This window comes from Macaca fascicularis, chromosome 12 (genome assembly GCF_037993035.2).
Source record: "Macaca fascicularis isolate 582-1 chromosome 12, T2T-MFA8v1.1".
NCBI classification, from domain to species: Eukaryota; Metazoa; Chordata; class Mammalia; order Primates; family Cercopithecidae; genus Macaca; species Macaca fascicularis.
Window position 1 is genome coordinate 23,406,391 of NC_088386.1, and position 17,885 is coordinate 23,424,275.

Consider the following 17,885-nt stretch of genomic DNA (forward strand, 5'->3'; position numbering starts at 1 on the left):
TATAGTTATAAGCAGTTAGAACTGATATTAGTGCATAATGCTGATCTTGTAAAAATAATAACAATGGGCAAAAATTTTAGCTTCAGGTGATATTAGCATCGTGGTTTGGTATAGGCATGCTTTTCAGAAAGCATATTCATATTCATTTCTGTGTTCGTGCATTCAGTATTGAAGTCAATATACATACCTATTGAGCACAGAACATAAACCAGGGACAATGGTTTACAAATATTTTTCTTTCTCTCTTTCTCTTTCTCTCTCTCTCTCTTTCTTTATTTCCTTCTTTCTTTTTCTTTTGTGGAGACTGTGTTTTTGTGTTTTTTTGGAGTTTTCTTGCTTTTTTGTTACAGAAAATATGATTTTCTGGAATTCTTAGTTCTCAGTAAATATCAGAGGAAGGCTGTTGTTGTTTGTACACATATGTATATTTATGTTTTAACCCATTATCAAGGCCAAGTTTGTGGAAATATGCCCACCTTATATAAATGGGTTAGTTGGCCATTCAGTAACAACATTTTGTGGTCTTAATTATTTATTGCATGTAGGAATATCTCCTCTTGTTAAAAGTGGCTTCTACCTTACCAACAGCAGCCTTTCCTTTGGCCAAACAGATGAAGTTCAATCAAATGGAGGCCAGATACAGGTTAGCCTTAAATGAACACTTTTCTTCAGCAATCATCTGTTTTTATTTTGTGAAGAGCCAGAAAGGTCTGTATCAGTCTTTGTCTGTTCCTCACTGTCTGCCTCAGAAGAAAAATGTTTGCAACAAAATACCCTTTATTCCATACAGCAACAGCTTTCAATTAGTCCATAATAAAAGTCTCCAGCTGTTGAAATTAGTGTGGAACTCAGAGCCAAGATCCCAATTTATCACCATGTAAGTGAATGGCAGGAATTCCATTATCCAATCAATTTTGCTTCTCACTTTTGCAAAGGTCAGACTGTGCCATCCTTGGTTATAAAACACCACTTCTGGCTCTATGTTCCACTTTAGCTTTCTCCCGGACGTATCAGGTCTGTTATAGAAGAACTCCCATTAAGTGTTCATACCTTGAAAAGCCATTTTGTACTGGGCCTAGCCTTATATTTTGACTCGTAATAGCACAAGGCTGCCTCAGAACTGCTTCTTTATACATTTATACTTTTCTACAGGAGAAGAAAAAATTCACTGTGTGTATGTGTGTGTGTGTGTGTTTATGTTTGTAACACTTCTGTGCAAAAGTCTCTTTAGGGCTATATTATAATCATTATTTTCATTTTTGTCTTTTCCCTAAACGACGATGAAGTAATAATCTATTTTATCTCTTGGATAAAAAGATGCAGCAATTTCCTCCTTTCTCCTATTGAAACAAACTCATTTAGAAATTAGCCACATCAAATGGAGTTTATAGACTGCAATTCTTATGTTTTTCCTTTTTTAAAAAAATCAGACTTTCTAGACAGAATAAAGGCCATTTTTGATAGTTACCCTTTTGTTCTGTCCTCTTTCACTTCCTGATAAACTGTGGCATAAGTGATATGTAAGAACTCTGATGTGTTTCAGAGTAGGAAAGGTTTGTTTGCAGTGCTGATTAAGAGACTGTAGCATCGTGGGCCTGTAGCTCTCACTGCATGATAAGAAAGTCTTTAAAAGGCATTTCTTACCAGTTATGGGCTTTCCTTTTGGATGTGATCCTAGAATTCAGGCCAGATCCAGTTTTGTGCTCGCCTACTGTGAATATTGGTAAGTTTTGAGCAAAACTTCCAAAGACCAGATTGCTTTTAAGGTCATGCATGACATCAGATTTATCCCAAGGAAGCCAACATAAGATGAAATAAGATGGCAAATATGTTATGAAGAAATTTTCTTTGCAAATACCCAAGAGTTTCTGCTGCTCTTCTCATTAGCAATACTCCCTGGAATCCAGGGCACTTGGGAGGCTGCTGCCTTGTCTTTTTCCTCACAATGCTGTTGGTGAAAAACAGGAAACTTGAATGCATTCCTAAGTATTAGAATATACTAATTTTAAATGATCCCAAAAAGTAGCAGTGATGTTTCAACTGTCTCTTTCATTTTCACTCCTAAATCTTGGTGTTTCTTTTTCCTTGTTATATACTGGAGGCTTTGTGAAAATAGTAATAGTGATGATCATTATTCCATAGCTATCACCTCATACTGAGACCATAGCAATTTGCTCCTTTCTTAGCTCTTTCCCACACTCTCATCTCCCTCACATTCAAGATGACTTATTCTTTCCCAAACTTTATTTGGAATATCTCACAATATAAATCTCAGAAGTATTAGTAACTCTCACTGTCCACAAATACAAGTTTACATCATTACATTTTCCCATTTACATACCCCAGCTAGCTGCAGTCTCCAGATTTTATTCTGTACACGTCATGGCCCTGTGTACATTTTATGAGAATTAAATTTTGGTTAGTTTGCTTGATTGATTAACAAACCTCCCTTTCAACGTATAGTAGTTCATATTAGGTTAATCCTAACTAGGGCTACTCATCCTTGTCCATTTGTACTTAATAGTCCAGCCACACAAATGTAGGATTTCTCTGCCTAAGGAGTGTGTGCCTTAAATTATATTGCTTCTTTATACAAACACCTTTTTGTAATCCAAATTATATTGATTTCCTGGGCATACTCTATAAGCTTCTTGCCTTCTTACATATATTGAGTAAGTTGCATGCAGCCTAGAGAAAAGGAATAGCATGAAGTTCTTAACCACTGAGAATAACAGGGAGTTGTATCAAGCCTTCTTCTAACAAAAGTCCATAAGGAAAGTAAAGGTTTTCCCCAAGCCTTTATTTCTAGGTAACAAAAAGTTGCAAGCCTGGGGCTTAAACTCATTCTCCTCCTTTTCTTGGTAAATCCTAAACAGCACCACATACCTTTCTGATTCACTTCATCTTAGGACATATGTTTCTAAGGACTGAGATCTGTTAACTGATCTCTGCTTTTAACCCCACCTTATGCCTGTAACTTGTAGAACCCTAGCTGCCTTCCAGAAGGCAGACATGTCTTTTTTTCAGATGCTCTTTTTTTTTTTTTTTGCAACAGAGATAGAAAGTTTTCCGTTTTCAGCTGATTTCTGGTCGTCATATTCTGTGGCCCAGACTCACTCACTCAATTTATCTATATACCCATTCTTGCACTAGACTCTAAACAGTATCTCCTAGATGGTAAAAGCATTGCATGGTGCAATCCAACCCTTTCTGAGACACATAACTTAAAAAAAAATTATTCTGATAAGAACACTTAGCATGAAACCCTCTTAACAGATTATCAAGTGTACAATACAGCATTGTTATCTGCAGGCATGGCTTCATACAGTAGGCCTCTAGAACTTATTAATCTTGCATAACTGAAGTTTTATACCTACTGATTAGGAACTCCCTATTTCCCTGACCCACCAACCCCTGGCAACCACCATTCTATTCTTTGTATCTATGAGTTTGACTATTTTAGATACCTCACCTAAGTCTATCATGCAGTATTTGTCCTTTTGTGATTGGCATATTTCACATAGCATAGTGTCCTCAAGGTTCATCCATAACCTCTTTTCTGAAGACCTGTAAATTCAGCTCTTCCAATATTTTCTGAGAGTATCAATCATAGCTAGCATTGTATTGCTTTTTTCACTTGAACTTGACTGATGACTACAATCTGTTCTACGAAAATTGGAAGGACCACCATGGCTGGAGTCCCTGGCATGCTGTGAACAATCTCCAAAATCCTATCTGATTTCTTGCCATAATACAGCATGACAGTGGGAAGCATCTCCCAGGGTACTGGAGAAGGCGTTTTAGACTCTGGAGTGAGCTTCCCTCTCTCATTCTATTTGCTGTGACTGTTTGCATAGTGCTGTGGAACAGAATGTGGGCTTTACAGTTCAACTTGCCCCAAGTGCCTATGTCAATATGCTCCCGCAGTTCTGTTAAAAAAAAAAAATACAGCGGGAGTCTGATCAACGCTCAAATGTGTGTCTGTATATGTGTGTTAGTACTTGCCTTGTAGGATATCGTGCACTTTATAGGATCTGTAAAACAATAATATATGTTGCTGATTGAGTGCCCGTTACTATGCGTTCACTTAAAAATCGTAGTTTATTTTCATTGTCACTTAAACCACGCACAATCAGAAATATAAATCTGCCATAGGGGGAAATATAATATTCTGCATTTAAAAACTAAGGAATTTCTACTTATCTGTCATTACAAATAATCTAAACTACATCAGCGCAGATAGCTTAGCTTTAACTATGGTCTTTGAGACGAGTAGTCAGCCAGAGGCTGCCCTCTGTTAAATATGTTGTCTAGTGGGAAGCAGCACTGTGTGCAACATCCTTGAAGGGAGTCAGGAAGCACAGGAGCGGGGATGAAGTACATACATGGCTTAAGACTGCATTTATTAAGTCTCAGTGCTTCCACCATGGCAAGGAAAATAAGACTATGTGGATGACATGGATGGTTTAGCTGGGCGTAGGTGTTGGCTTGATTTTGAGGATCTCATGTTTATAAGATCATCCGTGATACTCAGGCCAGAGGGAAAGGGTTAAGTGCTTTAGATCATTAGAAAATGAAAGGTAAAGAGTCCAGAGCTCAGTTCTATGCTTAGTACCTGGGTAACAAAATCGTCTATACACCAAACCCCCGAGTTATGAGTTTACCTACATAACAAACCTTCACATATACCCCTGAACCTAAAATGAAAGTTGAAGTAATTAAAAAAGTATGTAAAGATATAAGCTGAAAAAAAATCCAGAGTTCAGAACTTCTCAAAAAAAATTATTCTTCAAAATTTTCTTCAAAATTGTTCTTCAAAAAATTACTCTTTTGAAAGTGATTTCTGAAGGTCTATTATATGCATATATAAGCAGCAGTATGTTTTTAGGGCATAGCCTTTTTGTTAGCCAATTTCTTCTCTTCTTTATATGTAAAGGCAGCTGTTCCCTGCATTTTTGATATGAAGATCTTATACTCTTAGTCAGCCTGAATTGGGAAAATGCCTAAGGGGAGAAAAGCTCATTCAAATTCAGCAGTGCCTTCAAATGAAATTAAAATTTCATTAATCACAACGGTGCCTACATTCATTTGACAAGAGATGGCACCAACACGCCTTAGATTATGTTATTCATTGAGACTACAGACAAGGTTTAGGATGTGAAATGTTCGTGGGCCAGTTGCAATAATGCTGCTGTCCTGAAGAGCCACACATCCAGATTGCAAACCACTGTTCTTAGGCGAAGGGGAACACAGCTACCAGAGTTATTCTAATAAACGTCCCATTGGCTTTAAAGTTCAACAATTTATTTATCAATACATTTTGCTAAATAAAGCTTGTTTAGTATTGTTAGTTTCATTTTTAAGTTCTTAATATCAAAATTGAGAACACGTAATGCATATTTAAAACCAAGACGATTCCTAACAAACCAGGCATGATGGGAAGCTCAGAGTATTCTGAGTCCATCTGTTCACTTTCTGTGTAGGTAAAAAATCTAGTGTGTGAAAATGCCTGCAAACAGGAGGATAGCCTGGGCCTGAGGCTTGAGCATCTGGCTTAAAATGGACAGTTATCAAGATGGGTAACTGACCCAGGACCACTGGACCTAGGATCTCCAGAGATACCTGACTCCCAGTGCTGCCCTTTTGAGTGACCAGTAGTACACGTGACAGGACCTAGGATCTCCAGAGATACCTGATTCCCAGTACTGCCCTTTTGAGTGACCAGTAGTACATATGACAGGCATAATAATTTTCCTGCATATACCAATTCAAAAATCTCTCTGGAAATTTCCTAACCCACCATCTTCCCACAAATAATTGCAACCTTACAAAAGACATAGGCCTGCTCTTGCTTTAAACATGAAAGGTAGTTTACTGAAAGACTTTTAACTTTTTGAAATTGTCAAATACCTCTCCTTACCCAAAGACTAAGAATAAACTGCTATTGCAGCTTTATTTTTTATTTTTTATTTTTTTTTGTCTATATAAAGTAACAGGCATCATCTAATTTATAGGCAACTTTGAAAAGTCTGTTTCTGGCTTTCCTTTTGCAGGAATTTAGAACTATTAGAATTATGTTCATTGAAAAGGTATTCAGTGTCTCTTGGAGGATAGTGATGTGCCTGAACAAACTAAATAGGCAGAGCCCGTGTACCACTGGCCCCTACAGACTTGGCATCTCACCATCTCAGTGTGAGTGTGGGCATTAGCTTCCCTCAAATTTCAGTTATTTTTTTTTTCCTGTAAGTAAGGATCATACCAACCTTGTCTAACTGCAATGAGTGTGATGACCAAGATTTAAGACACAGAATACCTTACATAAGCTATAAAGTTCTACACAGTATTATGGTGGTATCATTGCTGACCAGATACTATTAATGGACATATTTGTACAGCTTGTGGGAATGGTTGTGTTAGGACTAAAACTTAGCATTGCATGCATTATATTGTACACAAACAGATATAAATGCATGATTGATAAAAATGGAAGAACAACTTCTTTGTGTAAATGTGATCTTTTCCAGTCAGTCAGACCAATCAGCATGGAGGAAAGCATAATTTAGTTGCTGATTGAATAAGAAAAGGGTCAGAATGTGGTAAATTGGGGGAGAGTATAGCCCAGGAAACCCATCTGGGGGGAAAGTGTGAGCCATGAATGAGAAAAGAGAGAAAGCATGGACACCTATTGAATGGCTAGGAGTAAGTTCATTGAATTAGGGGATGGGATCCTAGGCCTGATGAAAGGCAAAATTGGACATCTTATGGAAAGAGCTCACAACATTCGGAGAAGAAGCAATCTCATAGTGCTTTATTGATCTCAGTGTTCCTTGAGACCATTTCCCCTAACATTCCAATGAAATTGACATTGAATATGAATTGCCAGGATCTCTGGTCCCAGATGGGCCTTTGAACTGGTTTCCAAGTTCTACTGAGCAGCCACAGTGCCCAGCATGGAGGTCTCAAGCCTGAAGGCCTCTACCTGGGTCTTGACTTGCAGCTTCACTAGAGCAAAGGTTTATTGCTACAGAAAGGCAGAAGCTGTAAATTTTCTATTTTTTATGTGGTTGTTGTTAAAGGATTATTTGTTTTATTTGACTCTTTGAACCCTACAGCTCAGACATACAAGAATGACTTCCACCAAGCCCCAGTAAGACCCGGCTTTTATGGCAAGGAAGTCAGTCTGTAGCTAGAGAAGCAGTATCAGAAAGCAGTATTTAGTTAAATTGATCAATTACAATGAATGGAGGCTTATTTAATAAATATTTAAAAACTGACTCAATGAATGAGTTTATGATATGACTCTGGAACTGGCAAAATTATAAAAACAGAATTCCCCAATGAAGAAATAACAAATAGGACTCATTACTAGGAGAATGAAATGTTGCCTCTCTCAGAGGATTTGGTCTTTTCAGTGGCATTTTTTAGCATCTATGGCCCTATTAAAGCTTATTATTTTTTTCCCTAATTTGTGCCATTCAGAAATGGATTTCATTTAACTTTCCCATGGCTCATTTCTCTCCCTAGAACATTTTCATATGATTCCCTGATAAAGTCCATGCAGCAACATATTTCCATTATAAAACTATAATAAGCACCAACTAAACAGCAATGTAAAATAGGCAGAGCATAAAAGACTGACAGGAGAAGGAATTGGGCATCTGGGTAGTTAATTTTTATTTTTGAATGCCCTGCTGCCTTTTTGTCTTTTGTGGGTGTTTTTGGTCCTCTAGATAAGATTCCTTGCCTGTTGGATAAAGGCTTTAAGGAGACATTTTTCACAGTTCTTAAAAGATATATATATTTTTTTCAACAAGAAAATCATCAACTGATACCTTTCAATGACATAGTGAGATTGCTGTTCTTCACCCAAGTTCCACAATGGAAAGAAAAGGTTTTTATTTTTATTCCTTCTTATCATCCTTTGTGCTTTGTAAAATATCCCTTACTCATTTCATGGAGTGGGACTGTTTTCTCTAGAGAATTAAGTGAGAGGCATTTAGGAACCTGGGTCCCTTCAATAATTAGTTTCAATTCAACCAATACTTATTAATAGCCTCCCCTTCACCTTATGTCTTGCGAAAAATATGCATCATGAAAACACAGCCTCTCCCTACAGAAGACACACATTTTTTTCCCTGGTAGACACTTAAACAAATGCTGATAGTTCAAGTATAACTTTGGTTACGATCAGAAGCATATGTATGCATGGAGAGTTCAAATTGTGTCTCTCTGAGCATATTCACTCAGTATGAAATAGACATACAGTTTTTGGGACTAAGGTGAGATAAAGAGCTAAAGTAATGAAAGGCTAAAAGATACATAAAGGAGTCCAGGTGCCTGCTTTTTTAAGTGTTTGCTACCCTAGCAGCCTAACATGTGTCCCTAACAATACCACTGCCCAGCCCCAAACACGTACACCCTGGCTTTATTATCTGGCTTAAAACTGGGACTGTCACTACATGCCAAAGAAACACTAACTGGGGTCAGAGAAAAAGCCTTGTGTTGTGATGGGGTTAACTTGGGGTTTAAAGGAAGAGGGTAAGGATTTGTTGGCTAGAATGAACAGCATGAAAAATTCTTAAGTGATAGATACATATGGGGAAAATTTTCAAGTAATTCCATGAGAATGGAGAATCTTGTTTAAGAGGTGCTCTTTTAATGCTATTAATCAAGAAGGTATCCCCACATCTTCCTACGCAGACCTTCTCCCTGTCTTCCAATAGCTTGGCATTGCAGATAGCTATCCTGCTGCAGGTGCAGACAACTGGAGCATAAAGAATATAAGCAAGAAACCAATATACAATCAGGTGGTCAAATGTTTATACCAAAGGTACATGCAACTAAACAAACAGTTTTTCATTTTCAGTTTGGCTTTATATGGAAGGGAAGGTGAAAATCTAAGTTCTACTTACTATTGATAGCTTTAGAAAAAATATTTTCATTTCAGAGACGTTATCTCAACCATTTGCTCTTGAATTCATGCATGAAATATAGGAGAAATTAATTTTCAAATTAAGTTTTTCATCCACCCCCTGTTTGTACAAAGTACTTTGACAGAGGTGCTGTCTTCTATCTCAGGGGAAATCCAAAAAGCTTTGTTTAAATTAATAGATATTAAAGGGTTCAGAGAATGAAACCATAAATTCAGTGAAAGCATCGTTGTCATGATACAGTCAGATCAGCTAAACCCTCAGCTGTCATCAGCTCAGTTTTAGTATCTGGTTGGTTGGGATCCTATCTCTTCATTTTTATAGATTATTCTCTTACATCTACTATCCTATGACTGTTATGGGAAATAATTCTTGGACATAAGATATCACCCCCTTATTCTAATGTAGGAAATACTTCTGACCCTTTCATTCAATTCTTGGTAGCATTCACAGCATGAAATGTGATTCTTTTATTACTTAATTCCTTTCTTTCCACACACCCATTTCTACTTCTATTTTCCCATCTCCTTTCATTTTGCCCTCATATATTTGTGACTTTGTAGTTTATCTTCTTGTGAGTTCTAAGTGAGAGAGCCAAGAAGGACCAGATGGTTAAAAATAGTTTCTGACATTATTTTGTGATTCCTCAGAGGCAGTCTTGCAAATCACCTTTTCTCATTTGATTTTTACCTAACATGCTGACAGTGCTCCAATCTTGTCTTTTGATTATCCTATTACATAGTGCTTTCCTTTGCATTTAGTAAAACCATACAAGCAATGGTTCTGTTTGGATAATGCAACCTAGTTATCATTTATAATTTTATGGAATTAGAAAGGCAAGAGGAGGAAAGGATTGAGAATTAAGTTATTACTTAAAAGAAAAAGCATGAATTAACTACACTGGTGATAGGTGGACCCATTCTTTGTAAGCATGCCTACAATTGAGCCATCTTTGTGATCATGCAATGGAACAGTGTTCTTTTTCTTACCTAGAAAGAGCACTGTTCCCCATATTAAGGAGCAATGCAATTGAAATGCAGCCACAAAGAGGCAGACAAACTCAATTGGCTGCCCACTGGGATACAATTTCAACTAAAAAAAATCACCACAAACAAATGTATAGGAAATAACCTAAGAATTCATTTACTGTACTCATTGTTTTCACCATAAAAGTGTAAATATTCATAGTCAGTAATCATGCAGAACCACTAACAGTTTAGCAGCATTTCTCTTGGGGTGTGTGTGTGTGTGTGTGTGTGTGTGTGTGTGTGTGTGTGCATCTGTTTTAGCTACCCTCTGAAAACAACCTACATATAGCTAAATTTATATGAAGCCACAATACACAGGAGGCTAAATGATTGCCTGTTAGCATTGATCATTTGAGGGCATAAAAAGAAATTTCTGGTGCAAATAATATCACTTTTCTTATGCATTATAAGAACCTCTTATATTCAAGAATAATTTTCCTTATATATGTTTGTTTCAATTGACATGTTAAAGTACATCTGAGAATACAATATACCATATAATTGAGAGCTGGACCATCTAATAGATGCTGTGTGAGCTCTCTGAGGAAATGAAATGATAATGGAATTCCTATTCTTGGCACTAGAAAACGACTGTCCTTTGTTCTCTTCTGTGAAAGCATACCATCATATTTTAGTTGATTTCCCCTGTATGCTTCTTTAGGCAAGTCAGTAAATTCAGAGAAGCCAAATCTATCTTGCTTTTTGGGAAAGTAATTTGGCTGTTTGGGCCAGAGTGCAGTTTCTTGGGTTATGTTCAGCAAGCATTACTAAAAGATAGGCTATTTTTCTATAAGTTGGATAGTTCCACATAATTGTTTTTCTTTCCTGTTCTTGACAGGTACATGAGGCAGTCCCATGTTACAGTGAGTGCAATCAGTATTCCTGGGTTGTAGAACACTGGTCTTCATGCAAAATCAACAATGAGCTGAGGTCCCTGCGCTGTGGAGGAGGAACACAGTCTAGGAAAATCAGGTGTGTGAAAATGGAGAGATTTGGGAAATAGGGGGAAGTGGAACTTACATATTTTTTATAAAAACAGCAGTGATGTTTATCCAAGTACACTCAATTTTCATGACATATACTCTGGTTTTTGCTCATCTTTGAAATATTCATTGAAATGTGTGCATCCTGACCTGCCACATGTGTGTAGTAGGGTTCCTCTGCAGTGCAGCCATAATCCTTTAGCATATCCTGCAAATGACATCAGTGTGAGAACCACCTGCATGGAGCAGGCTGGTGTCATTCCACTGATTCATGGCCGTCATTCTTAACAAATTAGGAGATACTGACTGTGTTGCCATTTCTCTCTCTTGCATTATGGTTAGTATAGTTGATGAACGTTTTTTCTTAACTGTGGATGTTGATAATTAAAAAGGTTACTTTAAACCCCATGATTAGCCTTGGAAACTAAAGGCTGAGAACGCCTATGAATAGTAGCAATACATGTTAATATAAGAGGAACACATCTCTGAGATAATTTAGTGAATGCTAGATTATTTACTGTGGAAACTGGTTTAAAGTTTTTGGTTTATAAATATAGCAATGTTAACCAAAGGAACTACATGGCCTGAGTTTGCCAAGATGGTCTATTTTGAAATGATTTTGAAAGAAAGAAGAACAGTGTCCTTACCAACTGAGGATAATGGCAATGAACATTAGACAATTCAAACAGCAAAAGTTACAATATTTATACATAATGATTAGTATGTGAAATAGATAAGAAGCATAACTTAGTTAACTCCTGCACATGCATAGTGTATTATTTTGTCAGATTTAGGAAACTGTGTTTCAAATGGACAGTCAGCATCCAAATCAGGTAGCTGCCTATTGAGTTAACTGTTGGAAGTCGGTTGCAAGGCAGAGCCTGGTTATGTCATTGATGGTTATTCAACATCTGTGAAATATACTTTATTCAGTAATTGAGTATATACCCACTATTTATGACAGTCTCAATGTTGCAAAATCACTGGTAGTCATGTTGAAAGGAAGAGCTGCTGGGGAAATTATAAAGTTGCTTCTCCCCACCAGCTCAAGCAAATGGCTAATAGACAAATTATCTTTCTTCCATTTGTTCATTGCCCTTTCTTCTGGAAACTCAGATGCTCAGGCTGTTGCAAATTTGGGGCTTTTACCTTTTTCTTTTTAAAATCTCTGTCTCCTGTGTCTTATTCTCTCATGGTTTTGAAAAACGATGGACCAACCTAGCTTGTAAAGTAATATGTAAATGAACTGTGGCATCTCTTACCTGTATCCTATTCAGGCCTCTTAGAAATATTCAAGGAAAATCTCAGGAGAAAAAGAAAAGCTTTAAGAGAATAAATTGCTAACCCCATTGTCTCAGCCCAAAATCTCCTTAAGCTGATAAGCAACTTCAGCAAAGTCTCAGGATACAAAATTAATGTGCAAAAATCACAAGCATTCTTATACACCTGTAACAGACAAACACAGAGCCAAATCATGAATGAACTTCCATTCACAAGTGCTTCAAAGAGAATAAAATACCTAGGAATCCAACTTACAAGGGATGTAAAGGACCTCTTCAAGGAGAACTACAAACCACTGCTCAGTGAAATAAAAGAGGACACAAACAAATGGAAGAACATACCATGCTCATGGATAGGAAGAATCAATATCGTGAAAATGGCCATACTGCCCAAGTTAATTTATAGATCCAATGCCATCGCCATCAAGCTACCAATGAGTTTCTTCACAGAATTGGAAAAAACTGCTTTAAAGTTCATATGGAACCAAAAAAGAGCCTGCATCTCCAAGACATCAGAGAAATGCAAATCAAAACCACAATGAGATACCATCTCACACCAGTTAGAATGGCGATCATTAAAAAGTCAGGAAACAACAGGTGCTGGAGAGCATGTGGAGAAACAGGAACACTTTTACACTGTTGGTGGGATTGTAAACTAGTTCAACCATTATGGAAAACAGTATGGTGATTCCTCAAGGATCTAGAACTAGATGTACCATATGACCCAGCCATCCCATTACTGGGTATATGCCCAAAGGATTATAAATCATGCTGCTATAAAGACACATGCGCACATATGTTTATTGCGGCACTATTCACAATAGCAAAGACTTGGAATCAACCCAAATGTCCATCAGTGACAGATTGGATTAAGAAAATGTGGCACATATACACCATGGAATATGATGCAGCCATAAAAAAGGATGAGTTTGTGTCCTTTGTAGGGACATGGATGCAGCTGGAAACCATCATTCTTAGCAAACTATCACAAGAACAGAAAACCAAACACCGCATGTTCTCACTCATAGGTGGGAACTGAACAATGAGATCACTTGGACTCAGGAAGGGGAACATCACACACCGGGGCCTATCATGGGGGGGGGGATTGCATTAGGAGTTATACCTGATGTAAATGATGAGTTGATGGGTGCTGACGAGTTGATGGGTGCAGCACACCAACATGGCACAAGTATACATATGTAACAAACCTGCACGTTATGCACATGTACCCTAGAACTTAAAGTATAATAATAATAAATAAATTTTTAAAAAAAGAGAATAAATTGCTATAGACAGAATTATGGAAGGTTTATTGAGGAAAACACACTTGAACAAGAAGGCCTTTCAGTCATTTGCCTCAGCTTAAACCTACAAAGACTGATATAATACAAGCGGTATAACTACCAAGCATTACTCTACAATAGGATGAATTGTATATCTTCCAACCCCTTCCCCACAAAAAAAATCTGTATGTCTAAGTTCTAACCCTCAGTAGCTCAGAATGTGATGATTTGGAAATAAATAGGATCTTTAAAGAAGTAATTAAGGTAAAATGAGGTTATTGGTATGGGTCCTAATCTATTCTAACTGGTGGCCTTATAAGAAGAGAAGACTAGGACACAGACATACATAAAGGAAAGACCATGTGAAGACAGGGAGAATATGCCCATCTATAAACCAAGGAGAGAGGCCTCAGGAGAAAAAAAAATCCAGATTACACCTTGATCTCAGACTTCTAGTCTCCAGAATTATGAGAAAATAAATTTCTGTCATTTAAGTGATCCAGTCTGTGGTATTTTATTATGGTAGCTGTTTCAGCTCTTTTTATTTTGCTATGACAGAATACTACAGATTTAGCAATTTATAAAGAAAAGAAATTTATTTGGCTCATGGCTCTGGAGGCTGGGAATTCCAAGGACAGAGCAGCAGCTTCTGGCAAGGGTTTTAGTACTGTTTCATAACATGGCAGGAAAGTAGAAGGGCAAGCAAGCATGTGAGAATGAGACTACAAGAATGAGCCAAGCTTGCTTTTACAACAGTCCACTCCCATGAGAACAAACTCACTTACATAAGAACTCAATACTAGAATAATGACATTCATAAGGCTTCCACCTTCAGGACTCAATTACATCTCAAAGACCTCACATCTTAGTACTATTATACTGGCAATTACATTTTCAACACATGAATTTTAGAGTGACATATTCAAACCATATCATTCTGCCCCAGTCCCCTAAAATTTATGTCCTTTTCACTTGGTGGAAGCTTCTGGCGAGGGCTTTTTGTACTGTATCAAAATGAAGTGGAGGGCATCACATGGAGAGAGGGCAACAGCTTGCATGTTAGCTCAAGTCTTTCTCTTTCTCTTCTTATAAAGCCACCAGTCTCATCATGGTGGCTCCACTCTGATGACTGAATCTAATCCTGATTATGTCCCAATGGCTCCATCTCCAATCAACATACACATTTGGGAGATTAAGTTTTCAATACACGAAATTGGGGGAACCCATTCAACCCACTGAGGTAGCCCTAGAAAACATACATACTCACAATGCACCATGCTGTATGTACATAATTACTTTTAAATATGTGAAGCAGATCTTCCAGTTACCTTGCATTCTGAGCTATTATTGACCTTAAAGTCTTATAATGAATGGAATAGCTCATCTGTTCTCTTTCTTAAAACCTTCCAACTGTAGGGCATCTTCATAGTTCATCCATGACTAGAATCAATTATTAAATCAAAAAATATTTATGAATATTTGCCTTCTATGTATCAAATATTGTTCTAAGCACATCATATAAAAGAGTGAATAACATTTTTGTCCTCCAAGAATTGACAATATAATGTCACTGAGTCGAATTTGGTCCATTTGCCCACATGCAGTGGAAAGAAAAACACTGAAGCACCAGGTTTTTGCAGCAAGAAGAGTTCACTGTAAGTTCGTTGATAAGGAGATAGGAGGAAATGTTTAAATCTGCCTCCCTGAGTTGGGGATTAGGTCATGTTTTATAAGCATAAATAACAAGGTATGATCTGATTGGATCTTGCAATAAGGTGATGCTGAGAGACATGATTTGAGTGGATCCTCCTATAGGGTGATGCCGGGGACTTGACCTGATTGATCCTACATCCTACTGTGCAGTATCCACCTCTTAATTCAGTCTCTCTTCTGCATACTTACATTCCCCTGGTGGTTAGTTCATCTGGGCATGCCCATTGGGTTTCATAACCTTTAGTGTAAGAGACCCATGGCAACTGAAAAACAACTCAGAAGGTGGTGCCAAGATGTCCGAATGAGAACAGCTCCAACCTCCAGCTCTCAGTGTGAGTGACACAGAAGTTGGGTGATTTCTGCATTTCCAACTGAGGTCTGGGTTCATCTCATTGGGGCATGTCAGACAGTGGGTGCAGGACAGTAGGTGCAGCCCAACAAGTGAGAGCTAAAGGAGGGCGAGGCATCACCTCACCCGGGAAGCACAAGGGGGAAGGGAATTCCCTTTCCTAGCCAAGGGAAACGGTGACACACAACACCTGGAAAATTGGGTCACTCCCACCCTAATACTGTGCTTTACCAAGGGTCTTAGCAAACAACACATCAGGAGATTATAATCCCCCGCCTGGCTCAGAGGGTCGCACGCCCACGGAGCCTCCCTTATTGCTAGCACAGCAGTCTAAGATCTAACTTCAAGGCGGCAGCGAGGCTGGGGGAGGGGTGCCCGCCCAGCTGCGGAAGTGCCTGTGCAGCTGGGAAGCTCGAATAGGGTGGAGCCCACCGCAGCCCAAGGAGGCCTGCCTGCCTGCCTCTGTAGATTCCACCTCTGGGGACAGGGCATAGCCAAACAAAAGGCAGCAGAAACCTCTGCAGATGTAAATGTTCCTGTCTGACAGCTTTGAAGAGAGCAGTGGTTCTCCCAGCACAGAGTTTGAGATCTGAGAACAGACAGACTGCCTGCTCAATTGGGTCCCTGACCCCCGAGTAGCCTAACTGGGAGACATCCACCACTAGGGACAGACTGACACCTCACACCTCACACAGCCGGGTACATCTCTGAGATGGAGCTTCCAGAGGAACGATCAGACAGCAAGATTTGCTGTTCAGTCTTCTGCAGCCTCCACTGCTGATACCCAGGCAAACAGGGTCTGGAGTGGGGCTCAAGCAAACTCCAACAGACCTACAGCTGAGGGTCCTGACTGTTAGAAGGAAAAATAACAAACAGAAAGGGCATCCACACCAAAACCCCATCTATATGTCACCATCATCAAAGACCAAAGGTAGATAAAACCACAAACATGGGGAAAAAGCAGTGCAGAAAAGCTGAAAATTCTGAAAATCAGAATGCCTCTCCCCCTCCAAAAGAACGCAGCTCCTCACCAGCAACAGAACAAAGCGGGATGGAGAATGACTTTGACGAGTTGAGAGAAGAAGGCTTCAGACGATCAAACGTCTCCGGGCTAAAGGAGTAAGTACAAACCCAGTGCAAAGAAACTAAAAACCTTGAAAAAAGATTTGACGAATGGCTAACTAAATAATCAATGTAGAGAAGTCCTTAAATGATCTGATAGAGATGAAAACCATGACATGAGAACTACATGACAAATGCACAGGCTTCAGTAACCAACTCTATCAACTGGAAGAAAGGGTATTAGTGATTGAAGATCTAATGAATGAAATGAAGTGAGAAGAGAAGTTTAGAGAAAAAAAGAGTAAAAAGAAATGAACAAAGCCTCCAAGAAATATGGGACTATGTGAAAAGACCAAATCTACGTCTGATTGGTGTACTTGAAAGTGATGGGGAGAATGGAACCAAGTTGGAAAACACTCTGCATGATATTATCCAGGAGAACTTCCACAACCTAGAAAGGCAGGCCAATATTCAAACTCAGGAAATACAGAGATCGCCACAAAGATAATCCTTGAGAAGAGCAACTCTAAGACACATAATTGTCAGATTCACCAAAGTTGAAATGAAAGAAAAAATGTTAAGGGCAGCCAGAGAGAAAGGTCGGGTTACTCACAAAGGGAAGCCCATCAGACTAACAGCGGATCTCTCAGCAAAAACTCTACAAGCCAGAAGAGAGTGGGGGCTGATATTCAACATTCTTAAAGAAAAGAATTTTAAACCCAGAATTTCATATCCAGCAAAACTAAGTTTCATAAGTGAAGGAGAAATAAAATCCTTTACAGACAAGAAAGTGCTGAGAGATTTTATCACCACCGGGCCGGCCCTACAAGAGCACCAGAGGGAAGCACTAAACATGGAAAGGAACAGCCAGTACCAGCCACTGCAAAAACATGCCAAAATGTAAAGACAATTGATGCTAGGAAGAAACCACATCAACTAACGAGCAAAATAACCAGCTAACATCATAATGACAGGATCAAGTTCACACATAAGAATATTAAGCTTAAATGTAAATAGGCTAAATTCTCCAATTAAAAGACACAGACTGGAAAATTGGATAAAGAGTCAAGACCCCATCAGTTTGCTGTATTCAGTAGACCCATCTCATGTGCAGAGACACACATAGGCTCAAAATAAAGGAATGGAGGAAGATCTACCAAGCAAATGGAAAACAAAAATGGCAGGCATTGCAATCCTAGTCTCTGATAAAACAGACTTTAAACCAACAAAGATCAAAAGAGAAAAGAAGGCCATTAC

The 17,885-nt window shown here is 38.5% G+C and overlaps 1 protein-coding gene across 3 annotated transcripts in view; it reads left to right on the top strand.

Moving 5' to 3' along the window:
• The window catches only part of THSD7B (thrombospondin type 1 domain containing 7B), a 907,474-nt gene that overhangs the window by 769,603 nt on the left and 119,986 nt on the right, over positions 1 to 17,885 (top strand). For all 3 annotated transcript variants that reach the window (XM_065525431.1, XM_074008583.1, XM_074008582.1), the window contains one exon: positions 10,797 to 10,930. In XM_065525431.1, coding sequence (XP_065381503.1) covers positions 10,797 to 10,930 — 134 coding nt within the window. The remainder of the gene's footprint in view (positions 1 to 10,796; positions 10,931 to 17,885) is intronic.